Below are 19,881 nucleotides of genomic sequence, written 5' to 3'. Positions count from 1 at the left end.
AAAGTCATTAGTAAAGAGATGAGGCTCTAATGCCAATTGAAAGGATCGATATAGTTGACTAGAGGGGGGGGGGGTGAATAGGCAACTAATAATTTTTAGCTTTTCTTTACCAAATTAAACTTTGCATCAAAGTAGGTTGTCTAGATAAGCAACTAGGTGAGCAACCTATATGATGCAACAACAACAAGCACACAAGCAAGCAAGGGAAATAACACAAATAAGCTTGCACAAGTAAAGGTATGAGATAACCAAGAGTGGAGCCGGTGAAGACGAGGATGTGTTACCGAAGTTCCTTCCTTTTGAGGGGAAGTACATCTCCGTTGGAGCGGTGTGGAGGCACAATGCTCCCCAAGAAGCCACTAGGGCCACCGTATTCTCCTCACGCCCTCCCACAATGTGAGATGCCGTGATTCCAGTATTGGTGCCCTTGGAGGCGGCGACCGGACCTTTACAAACAAGGTTGGGGCAATCTCCACAACTTAATCGGAGGCTCCCAACAACACCACGAAGCTTCACCACAATGGAATATGGCTTCGCGGTGACCTCAACCATCTAGGGTGCTCAAACACCCAAGAGTAACAAGATCCGCAAGGGATTAGTGGGGGGAATCGAATTTCTCTTGGTGGAAGTGTAGATCGATGCCTTCTCAACCAATCCCCAGAAAATCAACAAGTTTGATTGGCTAGGGAGAGAGATCGGGCGAAAACGGAGCTTGGAGCAACAATGGAGCTTAGGGTTAGAAGAGGTGGTCAACTCGGAGAAGAAGACACCCCTTATATAGTGGAGAGACAAATCCAACCGTTATCCACTTAACCAGCCCGCGACCCGCGGTACTACCGCACCAACCAAGCGGTACTACCGCAAGGGCTCATGGTACTACCACAGCGAGCCACGGTACTACCGTGGCCACGGCAGGAGCTAGCCCAGGCCTGTAGCAACGAAGCTGGGGCGGTACTGCTGCTCGCGCGGTACTACCGCACCCCCTTGTGGTACTACCGCAAGGCAGGATTGGACCAGCCTGGGAAGGGCACGGACAAATAAAGAAACGTCCGTGGCAACTTCCGCTGATTTTCAAACAGTGCAAAAATCCGACACGTTACTACCGCTCAAGGCACGCGGTACTACCGCACAGGGAGCGGATGTAAAAAATTACATCCATCCCTACTTCCGCTTATGGTGTTGTGCCGGACCAGGACTCACGGTACTACGTCTCCCAAGGAGCTGTACTATCGTGACCACCTGCGGTACTACCGCAAAGGCCTGCGGTACTATCGCAGGGGCCTGCGGTACTATCGCAGGGGCCTGCGGTACTACCGCTCCGAAGAGCAGTACTACCGCAAGCCCCAGAACAGCAACACTAGGAATTCTTCTTTTTGCACAAACATGAAGAAATGGAGGATGCTCCAAAGTGCTAAGGGAAAGGCGGTGCAAAGAGGAGTAAACGTGTACGTGATGATTCCACCCAAACCTTTCCAAGCGGACCCCCTCTTAATAGTACGGCTTTCCTACGACTCAAATCCACCGAAAAAGGAATGTAGAAAAACACCGTATTCAATAATCTTCGAGGGGCTCCTAACCGTCTTGTGCCTAGTAATGAAATATCTGAAATACTCGAGGCACATGATTAGTCCGCAAATGCATTGTCATCAATCACCAAAATACCTTAGGGATAAACATGCCCTTACACTAATGAATGCAAAGGATTGCACAAATCCTCTCTTTGATGGGGTTTCACAGGAAATGGGCTAAAAGGGGAAGAAATCCATGTGAACATGGAAAGGAGTGGAAATGGAGATATAAGAAATCATCAGGAGGCACACAAGCAAAGATAACACAAAAGACAGTGTTCCATACGGCCGCAAGCGCTCGTATGAGCGGTTGTATGGTGCGAATTCTGAGGTGCCTCCTCCACCTAAACAACTTCTATAAACAGGACCACATCGAGATGTCAACAGAACATCGTCGGTTGAAGCCAGAACAGAACCATCGTCATCACCCTTCACAAATCCTAGACGCCGCCATCACCATCATAGTCCATCTCCCTCTAGTTCATACTTGTAATCGTGCACCGCACAAGGCATTCATTGTAAGACATATTTGCATTCACCGATCTTCAAGATGTGTTGTTTAATGTGTTCTTCTTGCGATCCGATCTTCATGCGTAAGTAGTTCGATAAGGTATGGGTTGAGGCATAGGCCTTGCAACCCTTTGTATTTGTTGTAGGGATCAATGAAAGTGCTTTGAATTAACATCCCGTATGTGTGAACGAAATTGTTTCATAGATGTCTGTTGTCTCGTCCGCGATCTTCATCCTCGCAGGTATCCAGGATCATGGAGACCGAGCCACGAAGAGGCTAAGGACATGGAGAAGGTGAAGTGTTATTCTGAACACTAGTGACAGAAGGGTTTAGTACAGTAACACAGATCCAATCCTTGGGGATTCATGAGGTGTAGTCATTAACGCCTAAAGCTCCTGTCTGATTATTTTAATCTTAGTTATCGAGGCTTAATTATCGACGAATAGGGCCTGCGGTAGGACAACTTATTCTTGATGCAGGACTCGTGTCAGTTAAGATGTTATTCGGACACATCCCCCACTTTGATTCATAACAAGTACATCTCGATGGGTGACTTCCAGCGCATAAATTAAGACCATATTTGGTCCCAACACAAATACATGATTGTAAGCATTAAGACCTTATACTCGTACCTATTTTTATTACAAGTGTTTGAATCACCATTTGCTTGATTGTTATGGTCAAAAGCTGAAATTGATCCTTTAACGAAAGCTTGCTAGAGACCATCGCTTCAAGGAAGCCTTCCTCTCGTGGGTTCGATTATCCAGGGTCACCTATGAAAAGATGCATGATACTTTCTGTTACTTTACCGGATCACTAAAAGAAGGTATGGGCCATTGCACCCACAATCCCCTAGAACGTCGAGTTCATCGATGGCCCGACCATTGTTTCTGGCAGCAAATGGCTATTGCGTCCTTCAATGGCTGGTTTAGTGCATTTTTAAGCTCCGAACGACAGTGTACTCTAAGGTAAAACACGAGCAATACGTTTTTGGTTGTAATTTTATATTTTGCAGGTCGTTTTGTGTCATTTTAATTGTATCAACTACTCTTTCTTGATAATTATCTAACATAAGTTGCCCAATGTCTTCTTTGAAATAGAAATTCATTATTGAACAAAAGTGGCGTATTTCTAGGCTTTGTACAAGGCCTTGGTGATTGGCGATCCGGAACTAAGTAGCTGTCAACCCGAAACTTAGGGCCTGTTCTGAAACTGCCCAGCTTCCCCAAAACTTCCTAGATTTAGCTTCTCGTACCGCTTCTCACTTCAGGTGGCGATTTAAAAAGCGTTCAGAACACAACTTCAGCTTCTGTCGTTAGGCATAGGGTTGCTAGCCCATTTGGCAGGATTAGTCACGAGGCTGTGGCCTAGTTGAGGCCCAAAGCAAATGGGCAACGTGAGAAAGAGAGAGAGAGTTTGGGAAAGAAAATCAAACCGGTATGTGAAACTCACTTGGCAGTGGCAATCTGTCGTAATTAGCCTGAACTCCAACTTCTTGGTTTCTACAGATCTGGAAAAGGGCAGCTTCCTCAACTCCTTCCTTTTTGCACTAAAACGGGTCGCCGGCTTTCTGGAGTTAGAGCGTTCGGCTTAGCTTCATGCATGGAGTTAACGAAGCTGAGAGCTGGAGCGTTGCCGAGCAGGCCCTTAGTAGGGCTAGTCTTCATGAGCTTCATTCATTACTTGCGCCATCCAAAATTATTAATCCTCTTCGTACTTAGTGTCAAATTTGATCATACATTTGACTACTAGTAAATCCTAAGTTCATGTAATAAAAATTATATCATTTGAAACATTATTTAAACATGCATCCAATAATATAATTTTTGTTGTATATAATTATTTTTTGCTAATATAAAATCTATGATCAAAATTTTAACATAAATCCGAGGGAGATTATGAACCCGGACGTGGGGAAGAAGTGGTCTGCATCATCAATGGAGGGAGAGAACAAAACCAACTCGGGACCCCACCGCCGATCTTATCCTCGTCTAGTGAGCTCGGGCGGCTCGGATTCAACTCCAGTGTAGAATGGACGGCCACGGCCCCTCCAGCGTCCCGTTCGAAAACAACCGTCCGAGCTGTGTATGCATTCCCAAAATATCTACTTTTATCGGCCCACAGATCCACAAGGAAACCAAAACTCCCCACAAATTTGATCTGATCATTTCAAAATCCCACACCACCTCTTCCAAAATCGCGTCGTCACACCAAGAAGCTCTCGGAATTTCGAGTTCTCCTCCAATTTTTCCTGTCATCGGGCGCGCAGATTTTGACCAGTTATCAGCTGTTCTTCTCCAGTCCCTCGAAGCGCAGAATTTTGTTCCTTTTTCCGGCTGTTTTGATCCGACGGTTCTTCCGAATCACTCTCTCCGCAGCTGACGTCCCTTTTCCGGGTTTTGCTGTTGCTGGGGGCGTAAAATCCCTCAAGCTGGCGAATTCGGCGTGTCCATGGACCAGCCCGAGAGCTCTCTCCCCCATGCCGCGGTCCAGAAGGGGCAGACCCCACGCCACGAGGAGCTCGTGCGGCTCATCGCGCAGTCGCTCTACTCCCTCGGTTACCGGAAGGCGGCAGCCACGCTCGAGGCGGAGTCCGGTGTGCCACTGTACCCCCCGGAGCACGACCGCCTGCTGCTCGACGTAATGTCCGGCCGGTGGGACGCGTGCGCGGCCACTATTGACTCTCTTACCGGCATTACCGAGAGGAACCGTGCGGTTGCCGAGTTTTTGGTGTGGAGAGGGCACTTCCTGGAGCTGCTGGGCACTGGGGACGCTGGTCTACGCCTTGCAACGGAGGTGCTCTCGCGTCGGATCGCCCCTCTTGCCATCGACAGAAGATGTGTGCACTGGCTGGCACGCGCAGTGGTCACGTCCGAGGGCGCGGTTGCACCAGAGGCTGTGGCTGAGTGCAGGATTGGGCTTTTCTTGGATTTGGTTGAGGCGTTGCCGCCATGGTTCCGGGTGCCAAGTGGGCGGCTTGAGCATTTGGTGGAGACTGCGGTTATTCAGCAGGTTGCTTCGTGTATATACCATAATCTGCCGGATGAGGTCACTCTATTTGAGGATCACAAGTGCCATGAAGAGCAGATCCCTTCTGACTGTAGACAGGTGTGAGTTCTTGTAATTCTTGTTTTTTCTTACCAGCTTCTCGATAAATTTCATAGCCTGCCAAGAAAATGGGAAATCGTGCGCCATACTCAGAAACTAGAGTTATCGAAGCAGAAATTTGAATACGGCAACTTCTATTGAGTAGTTCGCTGAGCACACTCCAGCATGTCTATTTACATAAGGTCTTTAAATTTCTGTCCCATGATGTTGCTATATCTGCAGCTTCATCCCTCCCTGTGTTGACTATTGGAAGCATATAATTATCATTCAACCGGAACTTGTGCTTCAGAAGTACCACGTGCTCCTTTTCCATCGGCGAGGCAGGACTTGTATCATTTTGTAATCTTTACACTTGAAGTGTAGATTAATCTGCTTCATTCGCTTGTATGCTTTCCATAGCCACCATGCTAATTCACATAAAACTTACTGTTCAGTACAGGTTTACCCTGGGTTTCAAACATTGCTTAATCCTAAGTGACATGGTTATGATTTATAATATTTTAAAACCAATATCCACACAATTATTAATTTTGTTTATCAAAGGGGACGACTGTTTACGCACACTATTTGTGTATCCTAAATGAATAGACATAGTACATGCTTGGGTGCTGGGGCCGTATTGCAGAGATGGATACTTGAAATTTCTATGCCTGTTTGCAGATATTGTGTGCTCATAAAAACGAAGTTTGGTTTGTAAGGTTCTCAAATGATGGGAACTACCTGGCATCATCTTCAAGTGATTGTACTGCCATCATATGGAAGGTATAGTTTTACACACCCTAACATTGACCTGAAAAGTAACGTGCCTTGTTACTTGCATAAATAATGCTAAGATTATATCTATTTTTCCTGGCACTAGAATTTTGAAGCAGAACCATCAGATTCAGGGCACAATAGAATAGTCTTGTTTTTCTGCTCCCAGCTATACCTGACATCATTAAAATATAAAGTGAATAAACTGTTTTACTCTGACAGCACTATTTAACTCTTGGAGCATTGCTCAAACAAGCAGTGCAATACGACATACTCCCTCCGTTCCAAATTACTTGTCTTGGATTTGTCTAGATACGGAGGTATCTAGTACTAAAATGAGTCTAGATACATCTGTATCTAGACAAATCCAAGACAAGTAATTCGGAACGGAGGGAGTATTTATCAGTACAGAGCTTGCTCCAAACTCCCAGAGTTGTAGATAAGCTGACTGCATTAAGTACTATCCGCAGTGAGATACTCTTTCAGTTGAACTCTTGGAGGTGTAGTATTCACCGTGACACATTTATATTAAGGACGCTCTTTACCTCTGCTGAATCTGACTATGAATAGTTTACACTCTGTCAACCTTATCAGATATCCTTGTTACATATGATCGTTGGCTGATCATTACTAAGAACTTCATTCATGATGGATACATTTTATTCAAGGCAGTGCATAGGAGAAATATGCATCTTTCTCTTGCTTCTGGTTTGGCTCCTAGTAAAGCACCCAGCCACCTACTCCCTCCGTTCCTAAATATAAGTCTTTTTAGAGATTCCAATAAGAGACTACATATGGAGCAAAATGAGTGAACTACACTCTAAACTACGTCTATATACATCCGTATGTAGTCCATGGTGAAATCTCTAGAAAGACTTATATTTAGGAGGGCCATGAGCCCTCACCCTTGATTGGCCACCTGGGAGCTCATCTCCCATGTTTGCCATGGCTCTGGGGCCTGGTTGAAGAAAAGTGGGATTCTAGAGAGCTTCTGATTATTTTTTATTCTTTGCTTAAGAAAGGATAACTGTTCTGTGCTTAAGGAAAGTTTTGCCATTTCCCTGATAAAAAAATCCCTGAATAAAGTTATGCATTTAATTATTTTTCCAAATTAATTAGTTAGTTTCAGAGTTTTCTCTGAATAAGAAAAGTTTTGCCATTTTGATGTTACCAGGCTGGGCCACCCATGAACAAGTCAAAATACATGATGTTTTCGAGTACATGTAGTCAAACCATTTCGAATTTAGCCACTAATTTGTTCAATCTTTTTTATTATTACTTGTACGACATAACACTGAATTACTTCCATAGTATAGTAGTATTTTATAGTTTCGTTATTTTATATTGCTATGGATATCGATGTGAAAAGATGATTGTTGGAGACCATACTGATTTCCACCTACGACTGGCAGTAGTTTTTCCTGTTCATACTTTCATTGCTTTTGTTACGGCCTTTTCTGCCGTCCTCTTGTATCATATTCCCATCATTCATCATTGGCATATGCATATTACCACGATATCTCTCTTCAGATGATTAATGTCGTCTTCTCTTCCAATTTTTATGCTATGATAGGAAGATGGGACTATATTCAACTGAGTAGTGATACAAACCTGGGCTTGGGAAGATCATGCTTCTCATGTGAGATCTTGGTCTTCTTTCTGGTTTGTTCATATACTTCATTTTAACCGGACCTGTGAAGACTTAGGCTCAGTTTGCGGTTGCTGAACTGTGCTGCGATGTGCTTATTCTATAATCTGGGAAAATAGTCACTAAACTAGAGACAAGTTGGTTAAATAAACACTAAATGCGGTCACGTGCATTTGTGTCGTTATGAAGATCACTGCATAAGTTAACTGGGTTCATGAAAGATCATATAGGCGGGTCTATTTATGCTAATTGAACTTCGTTTGTACAAGGGGTGCATGGAAAATGTACATCTTGAGTGAAGTAAATGACATTTCATAGCTCTCATGTACGCACTGTAAGATGTGTCAAAAGCCTACCACTGTTGCCTATGTTCCCTTTTCTGTTGATCATCATTGATGTTTCCTATTCGAAGCTAGTGGAGAGATGAGGGTGTAAGTATGTTAAGTATATACATGCACCACAAGGTGTGAGGTTATGAGTTATGACTATGCGTCCTTTTGATTTTATTTATTTTTTATTTTTACAGCTCGTTTAAAGGTAGTAAGCGCGATTTATAATATGAATATTGTAACCAGCCTTTTGTAAAATCACATGTTTTCATCCACAAGAATATCCTGTTTTTTATTGGCATTCACATGTAGTCTTTATACAATTTATGTGTTATGTTAACTCATTTCCTCGCTTGTATTACAACTTCAAATTGTTGTCATGTCTAACCCCTGGAGATGATGTAGGTGGAAGAAGATGATACATTAACCAAGAAGTACTGCCTCGAGGGTCACAAAAGTCCTATTTCTTTTGTTGCTTGGAGCCCAAATGATAGAATGCTTCTCACTTGTGGTAATGGGGAATCTTTAAAACTGTGGAATGTTGATACTGGTGAATGCAATCTTAAATTTGGTGCTGCAGTAAAACACATCATCGCGTCATGTGCATGGTTTCCAAATTCAGAGAAAATAGTATGTGCCAGCTCTGAACCTGAAAGTTCTCCAAATATGATTTTCACTTGTGACCTAGAAGGCCAAGAACTGGAAATGTGGGCTGGAGAGAGAATACCCAAAGTTAGTGATCTTGCTGTGACACCTGATGGCAAACATCTAATCTGTGTATGTCCCAACGAAATTTGGATTCGAGAACTTCGGAAGGGGCGGGAATGGAAAATTCCTGAACGGCAGACAATTTCATCTCTTTCTCTTTCAGGTGATGGACAGTCAATGATTGTCAACCTTAATAGTCAGGAAATTCATTTGTGGAAAACCAATGGAAGTTCTAGAGTGCCCGATAAATTCAAGGGGCACAAGCAAGGAAAGTTTGTGATTAGATCATGCTTTGGGGGATCAGACTATCATTTCATTGCTAGCGGCAGTGAGGATTCACAGGTACACCCTCTTGAAGAGTTTAACCTTCCCTTCGAAGAAATCTTGGCCTGCTTCCATTTCAACTTCTTGCTTAGATTCCATTCTCAGCCTGCGTATGCAATATAATCAACCTCTCGTACCTGAGCCTGTTAGGTGGTATTTTGAAACAAGGAATGGCATTTGTTTAGAATAAAGCAGTACCATGCGTTTGGAGGTTTTATTCTCTTGCACTATACCTTCTCCGTGAGGAGCGATGCTGAATTTGCAGACTCGCATAGCCAGAAGTAGTATTCTTTCATACCTGAAATACCAGTATTCTTGCTGATCATTGCAGACTCACCAAGTTTGTGTTGAAGAGGGCATGCTTTGGTTTGCAGTTTTGCTAAATTAGCACTATTAACTAGTGGAAGCAGACACATTAGTTGGCATGTACTCCAATACATGCAAACAAACTTGGTGATATAGTAGAATTTTAGAGGACCACTACAGACAAACCAACACAAACTTTTGTGATCAATCACACTAATGTTTAAATCAACCTGCTGTATGACCTTTATTATCTATAGAAATGTAGGATACAAATAGCAAAACTCGTGTCGAATGCGAAACAATGGGAAGAGTTCACATCTGTTTTCTTGTGCTCTTGTTGAGCGTTTCTGTTTTGCTGATGCGTAGAGATAATGGGCAGGTGTACATTTGGCAAAGATGCATGGAGATGCCGATAAAGGTCCTATATGGGCACTCAATGACTGTAAATTGTGTAAGCTGGAACCCCGCGAGGCCCCAGATGCTGGCTTCCGCAAGTGATGACCGTACAGTTCGAATATGGCTAGGGCGCAAACCCCACAGTTTGACTTGAAAAGTTTTGTATGTTTTCCCTGTGAATAGTTGTACATTTTGACTGTATGCACAAACTAGTTGGGGATCCTTTTCCCTCGTAAAGAGCTTTTAGCTACTTGAGAGAGGTAAACTTTAAGCAGCCAGAGATAGCAGGATACGGGTAAGTTATTTATGAGATGGCGGTGCCGGTTGGAGTTTTGCCCGCACACTCTGTAAAGAAACACAGTTGCATCAGGGCCTTGTACGCATGAGTGCTGTTGTTTAGTCTGGATGGCTTGTGCTTGGGTAGATTCACTTCTATTCCTGCCTACTGCCTATCTTGCGTAGAAGAAACTGGGACAGCTGAATTTTGTATGTGAAAAGTCCGTCTGTCCTTCCGGGTCACGAATTGTTTTTTCGTTTTGGTTGCGGGGGGACTTTTTTTTTTGCGGGGGGACTTCAAAGTTTACATTGTGCACATTGAACTATTCTTTGCCTCTGTAAACTAATGTAAAATCTTTTGGATCAGTACTTTAACGATCCACAAAAGATCTTATATCAAAAGACACTGTTTATTCATATTTTTTTGGAATCGATAACTCCCGAACGCCCGCGTTCACAGCCCCTTGGTCCGAATGCGCTGATCGACGTACGTCCAGTTTGCACGAATCTTGACGCGAGCCGATGCCACGTAGGACAGCCAGCACCCGTTAGGGGTAACGGTCTCTCGGTCCGAACTCCCCTCCCCCACCCCACTTCTCCTTCCCCACCACTCCGCCGAGCAGTTGTCGTACACCACGGTGAAACCGCCGCCGCGCGCCCCCTTTTCCCCTCCCTATTCTCCAGTTGCTCGCATTTCCCATCCGCATTGCACCCCTCTCCCCGCCGCTCCCCCACCGCTCGCTGGGTGGTTTCAGTACCGCCCGCACACTTCGTTCTCTTCGGCGAGATCTGAGGCAGTCGGATCTCAGCCGGCCGCCGTTGTTCTCGGGGGGGGGGGGGGGGGGGGGGGGGGGGGGGGGGCGAACTGCGGCGGCGAGTGGATTGATTCGTCCGGAAGAAGCTATCCAGCGGAGGTTGCGTGCGAGGTGACGGCGATTTTTCGTCGGAGATTGGGTGTACAAGCGCTTGCTCACCGGAGCTACTCCTCGGCGGATTTCAATATGTACAGACAATTGATGCTACCTTTGCAACATACACAAAGTACGTTTTTATCGTGTCTCTCTGCGATGTGAGATTCCTTTCATTCCTAGTGTTCACCCCGTTCATGCTGATGGCAAGTTTCTGACGTTACTACTGTCAACTACAATTTCGTACATATATACGTGTGACTTTCAGAGAGAGTGAATCGTGCGAACTATGTTTCCGCTTTCTTTATCTGCTGACTACGGCTTAGTCGATGGCAATTTACCACATGTCCCATCTATACTGTGGATGGAACTACAGTGCTATCATACCTGTTTGTCTTGTTTTTTTGCAGATATATTTCCATTTTTGATGGCAACTTTTGCATACTTAACATATGTACATGTCCTAGTTCTTCTGCATGTCATTTCTCACCACCTGCCGCACTGTTAGTGTGACTTCACCATCAGCCACATGGCAACATTCTTACTATTTGTGCTTCACATTTCTGAGCTGTCATCTTCTAGTACACATACTTAGTTCACGCTTTAGGATGGCAACTTTATTACCACTCAGGGTGCACTGACGTTTCGTGTTGACATTTTTTGGCAGCACTATGGTTCGGAACGCCCCTGACTCTGACGATGATGACTTCATGCCTCCCAGAGCTGAAGTTGCGGGTGCTGCTAACGGGAATGCAAAGAAGGTATGTACAGTCCACATGCCTCTATCTTTCTTTTTCATGTTAAACATGTTTTTGTCTGTGATGGTACCAACCCCTAAGCCCATATTATCACCTTTTCTAACTTAAATTTTTGCACATGTGTTTAACAGCAGAAAGCCGCACGCAATAGGGGATCACATGAACGCCTAACGGGACTGTATGAAGATTTCGATGATGCCCAGAAAGAAGCTGCAAAGGAAATCGGTATGCAGGCATTGATGAACATTCAGTGCACTAACTTAAATAACCCCATGTGTGACTGGTTTGCGAGGTTATACCATCCGGACAAGAGGGAATTTGTCATACCAGGACGTGGTAGGATTCCACTTGATGAGGAATCTGTTTTCAATACACTTGGTGTCCCCAATGGCGGCATGGATGTCCCATACAAGATCGATACGGAAGTGCAATCACGTCTTTTTCCTGAGATGTTCCCTGGTCTTACATCCCTCCCGGTGAACTCTGCTTTCGCGAACATGCTTGCTGCGATGGAAGCTGCTTATGTACCTCATCTCAAATGTGTTTGCTCCCATGACATCGTTATGGCCCAGCAGCAGATGCTTCCCTGTTTTGGTATGAACTTTTTGCCATGTACCCCGCGTGCACCTTACCTGCTTAGTCATTCATTTTCATTTGTTAGCTTTGAAGACCATTACCTCCTTTTTTTCACCAAAATAATGCCGCAGCTTACGCTTTTTTCCTTGTTCTTTTGTCATTTCCTCCATCTCACAGGACCAGATAGGGAATGTCGCCAACATGAACTGGTGCAAGTTCATAGTTGGTTTCCTTCACACTTGACTGTCAAACAAAGCGTTCAACAAAGGCTGTCGGCTGCATCTGATGGCAAGTTTACTTAATGCCATACCATCTTTCTTTTATATTCTTATTCGCACCCCCTCCCCATACTCGACTCTGCTTTCTTACTTATTTTACGCATTACAATTTTTTTTCTATGCCAGTGGCTTGACCTGCATGTCTCACACATTCTCTTCAGCTCATGTATGTCGATAAGCTTGACATCAACACTGTCAAACTTAACCCGGTTGGTGGACTGCCTGCACCTCACAGATTTGCTGCGTGTGCTTGGACTGATGCTGCAATCAAGGCTGTTCTCGCTGCGGACAGGAAGCCCGATGGGACATTTGGCAAGCTACAGGCTAGTCCTTCTATCCGAACTATACTTTATGGCCCATGGCCCAATTCTTTCCTGTCTTATCGTTAGCAATTTACTTTTCTACATAAATCATAAATTTTACTATACATTTACCCCATGGCAACTTTAACTCAGCTCACATGGCTTCATTGCCATGCTGTTGTACATCTATACAATTGCCCCTTACAATTATCACTTCAACAAGGCACACTTAGAAAGTTCTCCTGCATCATGGCAAACTCGCCGTCCATCAAATAGTTGCGACCATTTTTCACATTTTTCTTGCCATGAAAAATGACCGCTAATTGCCACTTCAAACGATAACTTCAACATGGGAAATTCAGTTATTTCACCATTGCAAATGCATTTTATCGATCATGGTCAATTTCATAATTGACCATGCCAAATTTAGTTCTCACATTTCATTGATGAATTTAGTTTACTTTCATCTTTTTACCGACTTTTCAAACTTGCCACCTTTTCTTCTTTTTTTCAGCTTATGGGAGAGCACAATGTTGACTACAACATCTTTGGGCCCCCCGACAACTTCGGCAAATGGATGGACAGTCACACAAACGATGCATGCCCTTTAACTGTTAGTACCACACAACTTTTTCTTATGCAGCAATTTTTCCAACATAACTCATACCCTTTGCTGAGCATTTTTGGCCTCTTCCATTTTTTCTTTCTGTGTTTTCCAAATGCAAGCGCGAAGTAACGTCGAGAATCTCGTTGGACAGTTTGCGTCCGGTATGACCAACCTCCTTGGCAACCTTGTATGGGGCTGGACTGCAATGTCGGCTGGTGACAGAGAAGAAGTTGCCAACCAGTTTCGTTCTTTTGTTCGCGGTGGCACTTCTCGTCCAACTGGGTCTAGTGGTAGATATGACCACAACGATTCGCAAGAGATACCCCCTAGCAATGAAGACTTATCAGTTGACGATAGTGACTTCAACGACGATGAACCGCAAGACGAAGCCCGTAATGATGGCGATAACAGAATGGACGGCAACGAGCATGACACGTCGCCTGAGCACAATTGCGGAGGTGCTGAGACATCCATCGTATAGGGTTTGGGCGGTCGTTCTGGTACTCAAGCCTCGAAAAGGGTTAGGGAAGCACAAGATGCCGACCTACAAGCTGCTTCTAAAAGGACAAAGTTGGACCCCGTTGCTGCTAGAAAGCGGTATACTTTCCTCTTCACCACTGCTTCTTGCAATTTTAAATCATTTATTTATTTATTACATCTATTTTCTGCTTCATACTTCCCACTCGGCAACTAATGCTTTTTTGTTTTTCTCGTAGGGAGGCAACCGCTGGCGGAAGAGTAACCACCGAGAAAATCGCCCAACAGCCTCCCAGATCTTCTGCTCGTGCAGGCAAGGCTCAGATGACTATACGTTCATCTCCTCGCTTCGTGTCCTCCAACACGGGAGATTCGGTTGTCCTTGAGGACATGAGGGGTGTGGCTAAAAGGTTAGCACTACGACATATGTACATTTTTTAAGTGTTATGTTTTTGTATGTCTACCTTTACATACATTTACATGATAACTTTTAGTTGTCCATACATGGCAACCTTTTACCTTGCACACTTATGTCACCCCCACTTTTTTGCTCTCATACCTGCTAAGGTGGCAACTTTACTTCATTACATTTTTCTTCTACCACATGTCCCAACTTTCGGGGTACCCTCCATGTGGTAACTTGAACCCCTACAGAAATGCCTTTTCATTACTACCTACTGATCCACATCATGTGCACTTTCTATTTCTGCTTCATCTTATCTTCGTTCATAGTTACAAATTATTAACCACATGGCAACTTTTCTGCTTCTTTCATACTTCCAACTTTTCCCCCTCTGTTTTGCAGTCCTTTAACCTTCATTTTACACCACAGTCAATTTTTTCACTTATGACTTTCATGCACGGCAACTTACAGCCTTTATTTGTTACTACCTTACTTACATGCAGGCTAAAGAAGAGAAGCAATGTGTCTGCTCATACGACTAAACATTCCAAGAAAGACCCCTTGCAGCGCATGCATGCTAAGCTTGCTTCATCTGACAATGTGGACTTTGTTAAAGCATCTGCTGCCACTAGTTCTCATGCAGCAGCCAAGTTGTTGTCATCTGTTGTTGCTGTGTTGACCGGCAATGAAGGTGCAACATCAGGGGGCTCTAATGAATTGATCTCCCCAAGATCAGCTGACGTTGCGCCGGCATTGGTATCGATGAGGCAAGGGCTCGAAGGTAGCCCACTACTGTCTGATCTTCCACACCAACCACACCAGCCTAAGGTGAATGCACCAAACTCCACTGTTGATACGTCTGACAAACCTTAGTCAGTAGGTAAAGATTGCACAAGTTTGGCTGCCTCAATTGCTGTTCAAAACAAGGGTCCGGCAGTCACGCAACAAGGACATCAGGCTGGCCCGCATGATCGTGCTGCTCATACGCACACTGTTTCCAAAGCTGCTCCACACGTTGCTGACAAGAAATCAGCTAAACAGGCAGTCGGTACCAGGAAGAGCACTCGGAACAAAGCTGATCAGCCAGGCAACGTGCATCGTCAGGACATAGGGTATGTGTCTGCGTCAACCTTCTTCCCGCCTGCCCCCAGGGCAAGATCGTCGATCTAGTTCAGACAAATGTACTTGGAGGTGGAAGGTCCAGGAACCGATAGTCCCTCAGAAAGAAAAGATTCATCCAAATCCAACGCTCAAGCACACACGTGTCCCACTAGATATGGGGGTCCCTTACACTCCAAGAGTTAACCATCAGTGAAAGGGACAACCAAGAAGGTGCCTATCGATATTCCGGACATGACTCCGCGCCCCACTTCCAATCCTAAGGATGCTGGATCAGTTGACAAGGACGTCTTTGTTGATCTGTCTCCGTTGGCAGCGTCTCTTGGTGTGACCGAGAAGCAGAATGAGCGCGAGTTCAGGCACCCTATTGTTTTCACGCCACCACCGTTCAGCCTCGAAATTGATTTGAGCCAGCCAATTGAGCCTGTTGATGCTATCCCAGTGTCTTATGCATTCCCGTCACAACCGGAGCAGATGATGGCGCAGCCAATTGTTGATGGCAGAAAGGCTGTCAAATTTGCCGAGCCTATTGTTCAAGGTACTATCCACATATCACTTTTTGCGGTGGCAACCTCATTTTTTTTCTTTTGTTGGCAATTCCAAGATGTTGTACTCCATGTGTCCATTGCCCTATTTTGTCATCTTTTTCTTTCTATTAACTGCATGGCTGTTTACAAATTGCCTTCCTGACAAGTTTGTTTACCACACGCAGGATCACCTATGGAGATATCATCATCAATGGATGAAGCCCTATGCAAGATGGAGCAGGATGTGCTCCTCCAGAAAAAAATGCAGCCAAAAGCCCCTTCTAGCTCACCTGTCGCACACGCTACCACTTCTGTAGATGTGCAGAGCAGCGCCACCCCAGGTTCTGTGCGGCAGGCAAGGGTTGTGCAACCCCCCCGGAAGTGGACTATGAACCTCCAATAAAGGCCACAAAGCAACAACAAGCACTTTACGAAATCATTAGGCGTTTTGGAAATGCGTGAAGCAATAGCAAGCATATGAATGCAATCAGAGAGTAAGTTTCTGCTCATCCTCCACTTCTTGTGTAGCGACCCGACCTTAAACGGTCAAGTCTCTGTGCTTCAGTGTCATCCCTGGATCGGTAATGCTGACACACAGTATTTGAAGGATTTATAACAGAGTAGCAATCACACACTTATTACATCGAATGTCTCAAAAGAGAACTTATTACAATAATATGGTTTAAGGCCATCTAATGCGATAATAACGGAAGACTTGGAAGATAAGTAAGTCCATCAACTCCAACGGCATAGCTGAGTTGCACGACAACGACCTAACAAACCTTACTCCTCGTCTGAAAAGTCTGCAACATAATACGTTGCAGCCCGAGAATGGGTCAGCATATTCCATGTGCTGACAATGTAACATAGTAAAGCAAGAACAGAATAATGCTATCACTATATGCATATTTAGCTGGTGGAAAGCTCTATGGTTATAATTTTTGCAAAAAGCCAATTTTTCCCTACAACAAAGGAATAGATTTTAATTTAACTATCTTAGTGGTTGAACAAATATTGAGAAGGTAACCCCAACTCAATCCCAATTAAGTAATTAACAACCCAGCAATATCCTTCTTCATACCAGTCCACCAGAAACGTTCCTTCAAATCCAAATACATCTTGGTGTTTCCGGGGTGTATCGAGTATGGTGAGTCATGAGCCTCCTGAAGTATTAACTTCCTGATCTCTGGGTTATTGGGTACATAAACTCGGTCCTCAAACCATAAGGTATCGTGCTCATCCTCACGAAAACCTTTGGCCTTTACTTGGCTCATCATGCTCATAAAATAGGCAGGGGCGTTAGTCAGTCCAAACGACATGACTGTATATTCGTATAATCCATACCGCGTGGTGAACGCCGTCTTTGGTATATCCTTCTATCGAATCTTCAACTGATGGTATCCCGATCATAAATCAATCTTCGAAAACACTTTAGCTCCTTGCAGCTGATCAAACAGATCATTGATCATCGACAGTGGGTACTTATTCTTGATCGTCACTTCATTCAAAGCCCGATAATCAACAACCATCCTTAGGGATTTATCCTTCTCCACCAAAAGTACTGGGGCTCCCAAGGTGACGAGCTTCTTCGAATGTAACCTTTCTCTAATAACTCCTTGATCTGTTTCTTAATTTCCTCTAGATCATTTGCGGGCATCCGATAGGGTCTCTTGGATATTGGCCCTGTACCTGGCAATAGCTCTATCAAAAACTCAATGTCTCTATCCGGTGGCATGCTTGGTAACTCTTCTAGAAAAACATCCGGAAAATCCTTCACTACAGGCACTTCCTCCTGAACAACTCCCGTGAGGGCATTCACTTGGCTCCTCCTAGGCACACGCCTAGATACATACTTAATCCTTTTTCCCTCCAGGGTGGTGAGATAAATCGACTTACTAGCACAGTCAATGCTTCCTCCATACTTTGACATCCAGTCCATACCTAATATCACATCCAATCCTTGTGACTCCAAGATAATTAGGTCGAACGGAAAAACATGTGTACCAATGGTTAGGGGTATCTGGTTGCACCATCGGCTAGCCATGTACTCTGCTCCAGGTGAACTCACTAGGAGAGGGGTCCTAAGGGTTTGGGTTGGTAGTTTAAACTTATCCACAAATTCCCTTGATATGTATGAATGCGATGCACCAGTATTGAAAAGAACAAGAGATGTAAATGACTTAACCAAAAACTTACCTATTACCGCGTTCGGCTGCTCTTCAACCTCCTCCATGTTAACGTGGTTCACTTGTCCTTTGTTGAATGGATTAAGCTTCTTCCCAGCGCTCCCTTTCTGTTTCCATTCCTTCCTTCAGGGCAATCATTGGCATAGTGCCTGTCTTCCCGCACTTAAAGCAAGTAACTTGACTTAGGTCTCTTTTGGCGAGTGTGGCTGGGTTGGAGCGGTTCTAATTGTTATTAGCTCCGTTCCCATTTTCATTCTTAGCACCATTGTGATTATGCGATCCTCCTCCAGTGTGGTTGTGACCTCCATGGTTATGAACAAGTCCTCCTGAGTTCGGGGTTAGGCGGGGTTTCTGCTGAGCTCCTGAGTTATACTTCCCTTGTTCGTACTTTCTCTTACGGCTCTCAATCTGCTGCTTCTTCCCTTCAATTATAAGAGCCTTATCTACCAACTCCTGGTAGTTGTTGAAGGTTGCTACCATCAACTGCATGCTCATCTCATCATTCAGCCCTTCCATAAACTTCTCCTACTTCGTGGCATCTGTGGCCACATCATCAGGGGCATAACGAGATAACTTGCTAAACTCATCCACGTACTGAGCCACAGTACGGTTCCCCTGGCGTAAGTTGCGGAACTCCCGCTTCTTCATTTGCATAGCTCCAGTCGAGACATGAGCTATGCGAAAAGCTTGCTGAAATTGGTCCCATGTCACCGTGGCTATGGGGTAGGTGACAGTGTAATTCTTCCACCATGATGCTGCTGGTCCATCCAACTGATGTGCGGCAAAACGCACCTTCTCAGCATCAGTGCATCCTGCAGTGGTTAACTCCCTTCCAATCCCGCGGAGCCAATCATCTGCAACTATAGGCTCAGTGCTACTGGAAAACACCGACGGTTGTAACCTTAGAAAGCGGGCTAGGTTGTCCACTGGTGGCGGGTTTTTGTTGTTGTTGCCCTGGTTCTGAACTAGCAATTGCATCAAAGTATTTTGCTGCTGGATCAACTGGGTGAGCTCCGGCAGGAATGCAAATCCGGAGTCACGTCTCAGAGGCATCTGATGGGTTTAGATGGAAGAGATCAGAATAAAAAGGGGGTCTAATGAGAAAGCACTACCCATATGCACATGAGACAAACACAATCATTTCACTCAATCAATCAAGCAAGGGCATACAAGCGGTCTAGAACTATCGCAAAAGTGATCAACTACTACTAAATACATGGGGGAATACTATTGATATATGGTGGTCATCTAGAAATTTTGATCGGTGGAAGACTCCATGATGTCTGCTCCAGCTTCGTCTTCAAAGTCATCCTCACTAGGATCAGAATCGGTGTCGTCGATGATGATGTAGTTGTCCGGGCAAGTGGAATCGTCGTCTTCTACTCCCGGTGCTGGTCCTCCCATGAATACTCTGATCTTCTTAACTAGGTCGTCATTCTTCTCCAGTAGTGTCTTGATGTCCTCCTCATATCCATCGCGTGTAAACTTGAGTTCTTCCTCCAGCTCGATGATCCTAGTCTTCGCCTTCTTCAAGTCTATCATGTCTGCGCACATCTAGTTCTCCTGACGTCGAATGTGCTGGTTTAACTCCTGGATGAAAGCTGCAATGGATCTATCCTTCTTGGTGCTGATAACTTCCCATTGCTCGTCTCGGCGCCCACATATTTGGTAGATAGTGTCCTTAAGTTCCCTGTTGTAGACTTCTCCAATGCGTCCCATGGTGATGTGAGCTGCCATACTCTTTCCTAAACTCCAGGTTGGTGCATCGAAGGAAACTCTATGGGTTTAGTGACTGGCGTGAAGGTCCTTCCTG

At 44.7% G+C, this 19,881-nt stretch overlaps 1 protein-coding gene across 8 annotated transcripts; it reads left to right on the top strand.

The window, feature by feature from the left end:
• The first annotated feature begins 4,094 nt into the window (after positions 1-4,094).
• Positions 4,095-16,525, top strand: LOC125532841 (transducin family protein / WD-40 repeat family protein). 8 transcript variants are annotated; one of them, XM_087518407.1, is made up of 13 exons: positions 4,099-5,187; positions 5,848-5,949; positions 8,323-8,967; positions 9,635-10,968; positions 11,503-11,596; positions 11,725-12,187; positions 12,347-12,457; positions 12,609-12,770; positions 13,264-13,362; positions 13,508-13,953; positions 14,073-14,243; positions 14,740-15,893; positions 16,068-16,525. In XM_087518407.1, exons 1-4 carry the CDS (start codon positions 4,531-4,533, stop codon positions 9,803-9,805), a joined length of 1,575 nt encoding a protein of 524 aa, XP_087374533.1. In that variant the 5' UTR covers positions 4,099-4,530; the 3' UTR covers positions 9,806-10,968; positions 11,503-11,596; positions 11,725-12,187; positions 12,347-12,457; positions 12,609-12,770; positions 13,264-13,362; positions 13,508-13,953; positions 14,073-14,243; positions 14,740-15,893; positions 16,068-16,525. The 8 variants fall into 8 exon arrangements, with proteins under 8 accessions (XP_087374539.1, XP_087374538.1, XP_087374533.1 ...); XM_087518405.1 differs by having other exon boundaries at positions 13,483-13,953; XM_087518404.1 differs by having other exon boundaries at positions 13,476-13,953.
• Positions 16,526-19,881: the final 3,356 nt, after the last annotated feature.

The sequence above is a fragment of the Triticum urartu genome, chromosome 1A (genome assembly GCF_056163025.1).
Source record: "Triticum urartu cultivar PI428250 chromosome 1A, HENAU_Tu73, whole genome shotgun sequence".
Classification (NCBI taxonomy): Eukaryota; Viridiplantae; Streptophyta; class Magnoliopsida; order Poales; family Poaceae; genus Triticum; species Triticum urartu.
The sequence above is the reverse complement of the archived record's forward strand: the minus strand, read 5'-3'. Positions and strand labels throughout refer to the sequence as shown.